Source organism: Asparagus officinalis, chromosome 8, assembly GCF_001876935.1.
Source record: "Asparagus officinalis chromosome 8, Aspof.V1, whole genome shotgun sequence".
Taxonomy (NCBI): domain Eukaryota; kingdom Viridiplantae; phylum Streptophyta; class Magnoliopsida; order Asparagales; family Asparagaceae; genus Asparagus; species Asparagus officinalis.
Genome location: NC_033801.1, coordinates 7,483,728 through 7,494,255, shown reverse-complemented (window position 1 = coordinate 7,494,255; position 10,528 = coordinate 7,483,728). Strand labels below are relative to the sequence as shown.

Genomic DNA, 10,528 nt, shown 5'->3' with positions numbered 1-10,528 from the left:
AGATTTCATATCCAGGAGAAACGATACTAGAGGATGCAAAACCTTTACTTCAGCGTTACTTACAATATTGTATTAAAAGTCAAGTGGATGACAAGTGGTCATTGAAAAAAGATTTGCTTAAAGAGGTACTCTATTGATACTTTTGCTCACAATTCATCTTGATTTCTGTACCTGAAATCCTTTGTATTCGTCAGGTTGAGCGTGCGTTAAGATAACGATGGAAAATGAGTCTTCAAAGACTTGAAGCTAGGGAGTACATCGACCTTTATGGAGATAATGATCTTTGGATAGGAAAGACAGTTTATTGGTACTATAAGTTCCATACTCTTGTCAAATAATTGTTTTAATTAATGAGCCAGAATATTTCAGTTGTTACTAATGATGCTTGGATATTGTAGGATGCATAATGTCAATAACCCAAAATATTTGGAACTTGCTAAGTTAGAGTATAACAGGCTACAAGCTATCCACAAAAGAGAGATTAATTATGTTCTAAAGTGAGTTTAATTAGTTCACTTTGCCCTCCTTGTCTCAATATTTATAAATTCTTTTACATGATTCTGACTAGTACTTTCTCTATTAGATGGTGGAACAACTGTGGACTTGATGATCCTTTTGTCACTCGAATATGCCCACAAGAGATTTACTTCTCAATCACAGCAACTCTATATGAGCCGGAACTTGAAGATTGTCGGATAACATACACGAAATCCAACTGCATTGAGGACATTGTTAGAGATATGTTTCAAAATCATGGATCCATTCAGGACCTAAAACTATTTTGTCAAGCAATTGAACAGTAAGAATGTCAGCATAAATTTCTTTATCACTATCAACTATAGCCATACTGAAGAATATACATACATTCAGATGGAATCCTTCACTTATTCACTCCCTCCCGCAAAGAATTCAAGTAATTTTCATGGCAATGTACAATATATTGAATGAATTGGCAACTGAAGCAAGTAACGCCCAAGGAAAGGATGTATTCCCCTACTTTCATGACCTAGTAAGTAAATTTTCCAGAGTACAGTAGATTTCCCCCCCTTCAAATTATAGATATCTAATTCACTCAGAGGAATACAGAGATCGAAACAAGTACAAGATTACATGAAGAGTAGATTGATAATAGAAACGAAGCAAATATCCTCATGGACAGAATATTTCGAGAATGGTAAAAAAGATTGTGGTGTTGCCATCAGAACAGTGCCGACAATGTTCTTCATGGGTGAGAATATGGTGGATAATATTCTACGATGCTTGGACAGCCATTCTAAAGAGAATGACAGAAGAGGCCTTCCATTAGTTAGTGTACCAGTATCTAAAGCCTAGCAAAGTACCTCGCTGCAGTCGGAGGCTGATGTTTGAACATGGAAGAATAACTCACTTTTTCCTTGGTGATAACATCAGTACCCCGCTCACTGAAAGAGAGAGGATCAGCGATGCGATGGATAGATTTTTTTTCTGCAGTTTAATCAACAACAATATTGGAGGAACCTCAATTTCCCTCCATACACTTCAGTAAGATTTTTCTTCACATTGATGATAGCAATACTATTCGGGTCTATATTCTGGAGTATTGGCTCAAAAAGGTATGTCAATATATATAAGAACTGTTTACCATATGTTTTGCTAGGTTCATTATTTTATTATCTATGGTTTTGTTGGTGTCGTGTGGTTGATTGCATATGCTTGCTGACACTCTTGTAAGGTGGCAGTTTTGATGATATATGCTAGCTATTGCTGACCGATTGCAGTTCATGAGAATGGCTTTCATGCATCATAATTCATAAACTTGAGATATTGTCTCTAATTATGCACTTTTGCATATCAAATCGAATACCTTTTCCACTTTGTTCATTGTAGACTGGGAAATTTGATTCCATGATCTTCTATATAGGAAAGAAGTGATGATGTTGTTTGAAATTTCATTCTGGTAAAGTAGTTCTAGAACGCATGGCTTAGACTTTTAGCTCTTAATGATTAATGATTGTTTTGTTGTTTAATGTTAAATCCTAGCTAAATTTAATTTTCTAATTTCCCTAGCACCAGTAATTCTTTTATGCTTTCTATCCTTCCTCTCATTTCTTATTTTTCTCCTGTTTTACCTTTACAGTCTATTTTTCTTGTATCTAGTACTTATGTGATTCTTTTCATTTATTACTAGTTAATCACTTCTCTTTGAGCGATGGAAACAGTGGGTGATTCTAGATCAAGTTCAAAATAGAAGAGATCATTTGAGGTAAATTCTTTTAAAAATCCTAGTTTTTATACAGGAAGATTTTATTCTATACAGGTATACTTTGTGCTCTACATTTGATCACTGTCTTCAACCCTGGGCGAAGCCCCCCACCCTCCACCGCCATCGCTAGCTACACGTACCCCCTCTCTCCAACCTCCAAGTAACCTCTGTTAGTATGACGGTTTAACAGCAGCGAGCACATATATATTCTTCTTTTCTCTCCAGTTCTCTCTTCAGCCTCTTTTGATTTTAATGTTTTTCATCATCCCAATTACAAAAGTAATGCCTTGGCTAATGATCTTATAATTTTAGTTTATATTTATCCCAGGTTTACTGCTGCAATGTTTTTCTTATTTCATCATTGTTGTATATTACTAGCAGTGAACATGTATGTCGTACCATAACCAATGTCAAGCTTCTATCCAGCAAACGAAGTCGTTATATTACTTGCTTCATCCAGAGGTCAGTGATCTAATAATGTTTTTTTTTGGTTATCTTGACAGATGTTCTACAAGCAGGCAAAGAAAACCAACCGGTGCTGTACTATCCTAACTGCACGAAGATTACTGCAAACCCAGTTTTAACTTTGACAACTGAATCGAGCATCGATGGAATATGGGTGGCCGAATACCTGTTACACTTTATTTCATGTTTTGTAATCAAATGTTGATGTTGTTTGAATGTTAGTTCGGTACGATATTTTCTGAGTTGAAATGTTGGTAGTGTGGATTTAATACTTTGTAGTTTTTATACTATACCGATGTATGTTGGTACTTATCATTATGGTTGATTATGCTCAACATTTTCACTTTGATATTGTATATTAAAATTTGACTTGGGCCATGTTCTTAAAAAGATTGTCCATGTAATTGAATACTATATGATTTTGACGTAGGGAACCAAGAACAACTCAATCGGAACCGTTACAATAGCTCAATTAAAAACGCTACAATAGCTTGATCAAAACTGTTGCGATAGTTTAATCCAAACCGTTGCGTTAGGTCTTTTAAAACTGTTCTAATAGCTAAAAAACCGTTGTAGTAGCTTAAAAACTGTCGCAATAGCTCAATCAAAACCGCTGCAATAGCTTAAAAAACCGTCGCAATAGCTCAATCAAAACCATCGCAATGGCTTAAAAACCGCTTGCCTTTTAAAACCGTTGTGTTAGATGCGGGGGCAACGGTTCAAAAAACCGTCGCAATAGAGTTCAAAACCGTTACGGTAGAGGTAGGGCAACGACAGCATATGAGGCGGTTTGAGAACCGTCGTACTTGCTCAAGGGCGACGGTTCCATGGCTAGTGCAACGATTTTGAACCGTTGCGTTAGAGCAAATATGTGGTAGTGAAATGACTAAAAATTGTAGGATATAGCTCTTAAAATCATGCATTTTGACCATCATGAAATTATTTGTTAATGACTTAGAACAACTAATAATTGCCAGAAATTATGGATTATAGCTCATGAAAATATGTATTTTGGCCTTGGTGAAATTATTTGCCAACTGATTGAAATGATTAAAAATAGCCACAAATCATGTGTTATAACTCATGAAAATCATGAAGTTTGGCCCCCATAAAGTTATTTGCTAATGGCTCACAATGACTAAAAATGACTAGAAATTGTGGGTCAATTTTCTAAACCCCCAAAACATCAAGGGGCTGTTTGGTTGTTGTTGGTAAAGTTGTGTATTTATGACACAACTTGGAAAGTTGTTGTCCACCTCATCAATTTTACGTTTATACTTTTCTTTGTTTGTTTTAGATTCCATTGGAATCATAAATTGCTTGTTTGGTTTGTAAATGTAACTTTAATTGTTTGTTTGAAAAGTGTAAAAAGTGGTCCCTACTCAAATGATCATATTGGTTGGAATTATTTTTTATTATTTTTTCCTGACTTCAATGTCAGCTTTCTCCTAAAATCATGACTTTTTTTTATGAAATTACTTTACAAACCACATCAGCATATGAAATTACTTTATACTATTTTTACAACTACAAACAAACAATTGAAAGTGATGAAAGCTGACATTGGGACCCATTTTTTTACACTTTCCATCCTTTTACATGGTAAAAACATACAACCAAACAGCCCCAACCCCCCCCGGGCCCCACAAATTATTGCAGCGCAAATTTTGGGTCAATTTTCCGTATTTTGCCCACTATTAATATCTAAGAGGAATTATGAAATCATTATTTCTATGGAAATGTGAGTTAGAGTATTGGTAAAAATATTGATATGGAAGCAATGGTGAGAATTTCAGTGAATATAAATTTAGTCTGAGATGTCTAAAGTTTTGAATTACCTAACAGTTATATCTATTGCAATATTTTGTTGACATCTATTTATATATTGCCATAGGTTTTAATATCATTTAGGTTCTACTATTATTTTTCGACTATCATTTTTCTATTATGCAAAAAAGGCGTATTGTATTATGCACGCAAGGCGTGCGGTGCAGTACCGGTATAAATAAGACAAAACCCCTCAGTAAGTATTTCAACTGTAAAGTAACCTACAGTTTATATCCATATAATTCCTAAAAGGTTCTACGCAACAAGTCAAATATTCTTCTGACCTAATGGGTGAAGAAAGAAGTACCAACGACAATAACTAAACAAGTTTTAAAAATCAATAAGAAAATACTGCGTTTTCTTGTTGTTTTAGGGGTTTAGCGTAGCCCCCGTATTTCCAACATCAAGAACATCAAGCGTTGGCTGATTCTGCACGTTACAAAGCATATAATACATAGAAAATACTTCAAGAAATTCCACAAGATAGACCACTTCAATATTCTAAGATAACTCATCAAGCGTTGGCTGATTCTGCACGTTACAAAGCATATAATACATAGAAAATACTTCAAGAAATTCCAGAAGATAGACCACTTCAATATTCTAAGATAACTCATATATAACTACCTCACATCCTACTCCATATTCCAAGATTAGTTAAAAATTCACAGACAATTATACCAAATCCTATTATAAGCCTTATTTCAACCAACTACATTGATTGTCAGGACCGCAAGGAATCAACAGAAGAAACGAGAAGATTAGACTTGCATAACCTTACCGTAAAATCCGTATTGAAACAGACAATTCAAGAACTCGGGCTTGAACGAGTACAATACCAAAAACTAAACAAAAACCTGCTCACTAAATGGACTAAACAGAGGTGAAGGGGGAATGACTGGCTGATGAGTGGATTAGGACATGTTGTTTTTACCTTAGGATGAAGGTTTACACCACAGTGCGATCGAACTTGGCTTGGCCTTTTGGCATTTTTACTAGCCCCCCGAAAATTTCAAGCGTCGAGAAATACTTGACCATAGATACTCAAACTAGCCTATTCAGACACCAAGGTCAAAAGAAAACCCTCTTTCTTTGCTTGCTACACTTGAAAAAAAAGCATGGTCCAAGTTGGCTCGGGTGCTACCCATAATAAGTTCATAAATTCCAAGGTAGGCAGGAAACTGGAATTGGCAGATTTCAGTGTGGTCAAATACTGATGGGAACCTATCTAATGCTAATACCAGATGAACTTTGTGTTAAACAAGAAGTTGCTAGAAGTTCTTCGAATGGAACTAAGAGTATATTGCAACTAGGCCAAGGGGATTTCATCAGGAAGTGGCCAAGGTTATCAAACACCACGAATAGCTTCTCTATATATACACAAAAGGCAACTAATATGCATGAGGAACGCACTTGAAGCTCAACATACATTTCCAACTAAATCTTCAAAGAGCTAGGTACTCGAGGTATCGGCAAGCATTTCAAAACTCAGTTACCCTCTCCGACGAAATTTCGTCATAAATTCCCTTGGATCAGACCACCTTGTATCAGGCCCTACGTCTAAAAGACGAGATTGAAACACAATATACATCTGTAACTTCAAAGGAATGCTACAAGAACTTCAAGAAATCGCTGTTTACAGCCAACTTAGTTCAAAATTTATATATAACTTGATTACATAGACAATAAAAACGTCAAATCAACGAAACCTCATAAAAGGCAGGATCCAGACACCCTAAAATCCCCACATTGAACTTACCGCCTAAATCAATGCAATATAGACACCAAAAATTAGGTGTGTCCATCCGACCCAGCCCAGCCCGGAAATCCGGGCTCGGGCCGGGCAAAACCGGAGCCCGGACCCGGGTACCCCGGGCCGGGTCCGGGCCCGACCGGGCCGGTCCGGTTTATTTTCTTTTTTTTTAATTCTATTTAAAATTTAAATTATACAAAAAAAAACAAAAAATTTAATAAAAAACAATAATTTTATTAATCACTTAAAATAACATAAATTATAAATAAAAAATTATAAAATAAATTTTTTATTAATAATTAATAAATTATTTATAAATTACAAGTATAAATTTATTTTGGGATTCATCGCATCACAATAGATAAGTACATCCCAAGATTCCTAACTAGGTTTTTTTTTAAATTTTTTTCTTTTCTTTTTTTTGATAAAAAAATGCTAAAAATTAGTTTAACATTATTATATTTTATATAATTATGTATTAGTAAATTATTATGTAACTATATATTATATATACATATATTATATGTAAATATATTGTATATATTTATAAGTTATAACTTGAGAGAGAGAGAGAATCGCATTAGTAGCCTTTGCTCGTTGGGCCAATGTGGAAGAAGTAGCCGTTGTAATATACTATACTTATATATACTTATATACTAAGAGAGAGAGTATACACGCACACATATTATACATATATAAGAGAGAGTATACTTATATTAGAGGGAATATACATATATAAGAGAGAATATACTTATATATACATATATACTAAGAGAGAGAGTATATATATATGTAAACATATATATTATACATATATAAGAGAGTGTATACTTATATATACTTATATAAGAGAGAGTATACATATATAAGAGAGAGTATACTTATATATACATATATACTAAGAGAGAGTATATATATACGTACATACATACATTATACATATATAAGAGAGAGTATTCTTATATATACTTATACTAGTGTGTGCCCCGTGCGAAGCACGGCAGCTTATTTTTTCTATCATTGTATTTTAAATTTGTGTCTCTCTAAGTTATAATACATTTAATTTGATTATTGTATACTTAAAATTAAAAATTATAAATCATATAAAAATATATGTTATCAATAATATTGTCATCTGATGCTTGTACATTCTTCCTCTAAAGAATATAAGGTCAACTCTAAATTTTCTAGTTTAAGAATATAAAATTTACTATATTACTAAATTAGCCGAATATCTCTTTTCAAAGTTTTGTCAATGGCCAAATTTTATAGCCAATTACTATTCAAGAGGTCATTTTATTTTGTATCTCGAGGGAGAGTTCTTTTGGAAAAGTAAAGTAGCTTAAATTGATCTTGCTATTATCTATTTCTTCATCTTCCATTTTTCTTGTTGTTCTACAAAAGAAAGTAAGTCTTTATATTTACAAATTCTCTTTTAAGTTGAAATTCCTATGCAATTTATTAATAGTTATTTGTGAACTTGTCCTTTTCATTTATTGTTATTGTCCACATTTTTCAATATAACACTGTTTAGAAGGTTAAAATGAGTATGTGAATAAAATGAGTAGTATGTGAATAAAAATATTGATGGCTACTGGTGTAGCGACATGAATACATTACATACAGGTCTCTTCAGATGAGGATAAAATGAGTAGTATGTGAAGTACATGTTCTGGCATGGGTTCTTTTTGTTTGAGCTTAATGACGGATGGCTTTCTTTAGGACTCAATTCTGGTATAGGTTCTTTTTGTTTATGTTTATCAGATGAGAAATGATGATGATAACAAACTGAGAATGCATCCTATATTAATTATGTAATGTTTAGGCAAGGCAATTTTGTGTGGAATGCAACCTATATTGATATTACAATGTTTGGCTGAGGTAATCCCTCAGAAGAGCATCCTACTTTGCATCATAGTTTTATAGGAGAGGCAATCTTTTATGACCAATCTATTTATATCCTGAGCCCTAGTAAGTATGCATGGATTTTGGTGCTGATTTCGAACTTGTTTAGCTCTATTTTGTGTAGGATTGGTGTTATTTTGAGCTCTGTTTGAGTGGTGGTGATATTTTTGATGTTATCATGCTGATTTCGGGCTTGTTTAACTCTATATTTTGTGTAAATAGGTTCGGTTTTGAGCTCTGTTTGAGGTTCAGTGTTGATTTTGATATTTTCATGCTGAATTCGAGCTTGTTTAGCTCTATTTTATGTGGGAATTGGTGCTATTTTTAGTTGGTACTGTTTTTGATGTGATCATGCTGATTTCGAGCTTGTTTAGCTCTGTATTTTGTGTAAATAGGTTCAGTTATGAGCTCTGTTTGAGCTAGTGTTGCTGTTTTTGTTATATTCAAGCTGATTTCGAGCTTGTTTAGCTCCATGTTGTGTGGAATAGGTGCTATTTTTGATATTTTGATGCTGATTTCGATCTTGTTTAGGTCTATTTTGTGATACTTTTCGTTTAGTTTATTGCTCTATTTTTGATGTGATCATGCTTTATAATTTTAATTGTACAATAATAATATGTAATTAAAACTAAGAGGGGTGTTCCAGGTGCAATGCTAGAAAAGAGGTGAGGGTCGTGCTTTGCACGGGGTGCTGAAATTCAGTCTATCTCCTTAGTTAGCGACTACATGAATATGTAACTAATACCAGTTATAACATGTTTGCTATGGCAATTTTCACAAAAATACCCTTGTTATGTGTCAGAAGTATCCTCACAGAGAAATATCACATATTGATGTTAAAATGTTTTCTAGGTGTACCTCTTCAAATGCCCAGTCATCTTGTTGGTCATGGGAATCACCAGCCTTCGGAGACCATATGAAGCCTTCTATCATACCAGTAAACATGTTTATCTTATCCCCCAATACAGCTAACTCCCTCCATCCTCTCTGCCCCACGCATCATCTCCTCCATTCTGAAACAAAGACAAATAAACGCATGCATGACATGCATTTTAGCTTTGAACAACCAAAAATTCTCCTTTGATGTAGCTACTGAATGAGGCATAACATTGTTCCAAGTTATAAAAAAGTGGAAATGAAAACCAAAAGTAAAAATGGAATACCTGAAGAAAGATTTTTGGATAGAAACACCTAAATCACCAGCTGAAGAAGCTTCATTCTTGAGCACCTGAGTGTGCAGATATTTTGCGCAGAACTTGGCAACTACTTTTCCTGAAAACACAAAAGATATAAGGTAAGGCCATGCTATCCCGATTTAGCAAACCACAGTATGGACATTTGAAAATATAATCAGATCACACAGGCTATAAATATTCTATAAAAATCATGAATCGCTTTATAAATAGAGAGGGAAGCATGACAACAATTTCTCCTCTCTTGACCAGATCTTTATAGGTTTGATCTCCTTATCTAAGGAATGCAGTTAGTAGACTTAGTTTATCCAAAGCCAATCAAAATTTATAATGTAAGATGTGTTTATTTGCTAGACGGCACTAAACTAATTAAAAAGGTAAACGTTATAAATCAAGCAAATTACATCTTCAACCACAAAGACACCTGATGTGGGCAAACCACAAATTTTAGATGTGTGAAGAATTTGGTAACACCTAACAATGATCATACCAAGAATGCCAATAATGTGAAAAGAACAAAAGTAAAAGGCATTCAGTAGGTTATATGATGGTCATAAATGTCAAATGATAGAAGCAGGTGGTTCAAATATAACCATTGCTCATCAATTCAACATAAGCCCATGTCACTCCTCAACTTTCACCAAATAATTAAATAGTTAGCCCAGGAAACTCCTCATGTTTAATAAAAAATGATGCATGATCTTTAAATAACAAATTGACTTTAGAATGAGTAAGATAGAGTCAAAATCAAACCTCCGATTTCTAACATAAGTCCAACATGTGTTTGTCATTGCATAAAATGCATCCTATTGTTTGCATCATTGCAGTTCCCATCCAAAAAGAGGGAGAGTACTAAACCAAACATTAAAGTGATAAAAAAATAAAGGAGACTATGGCATCTAAAACAACTATCTTCTCTATTTCATTATCACCGGAGAACCAACAAACAGGACATGTTAAACAAATGACAGTAATCATCTCTAATACTAAGAAAATAAATGACTCTAATCATTTACATAATAAACAAATGATACTAATCAACAAATTGAAATCTTTAAAAGTGGATACAATTAGAATTCATTACATCATATAGATACATAAATATATATAAATAGATTGTTGGATCTATGAATGATATAGGAG

General features: G+C 33.7%; 1 protein-coding gene across 1 annotated transcript; it reads left to right on the top strand.

Annotated features, from left to right (window-relative positions):
- LOC109820786 (monofunctional isopimaradiene synthase, chloroplastic-like) lies at positions 225–2,826 on the top strand. The gene is made up of 7 exons (XM_020386983.1): positions 225–307; positions 399–497; positions 584–799; positions 871–1,009; positions 1,060–1,317; positions 2,571–2,630; positions 2,746–2,826. The coding sequence occupies exons 1-7, from the start codon at positions 225–227 to the stop codon at positions 2,824–2,826; spliced, it is 936 nt and encodes a 311-aa protein (XP_020242572.1).

What these genes read in the sequence shown, in the direction of transcription:
- LOC109820786 (XM_020386983.1), top strand. Translation starts at nt 225, where the DNA reads ATGAGTCTTCAAAGACTTGAAGCTAGGGAGTACATCGACCTTTATGGA. An exon ending in TTTTGTCAAGCAATTGAACA is followed by an intron (nt 800 to 870) that starts GTAAGAATGTCA and finishes ACATACATTCAG; the next exon opens with ATGGAATCCTTCACTTATTC. An exon ending in TCCCCTACTTTCATGACCTA is followed by an intron (nt 1,010 to 1,059) that starts GTAAGTAAATTT and finishes TTCAAATTATAG; the next exon opens with ATATCTAATTCACTCAGAGG.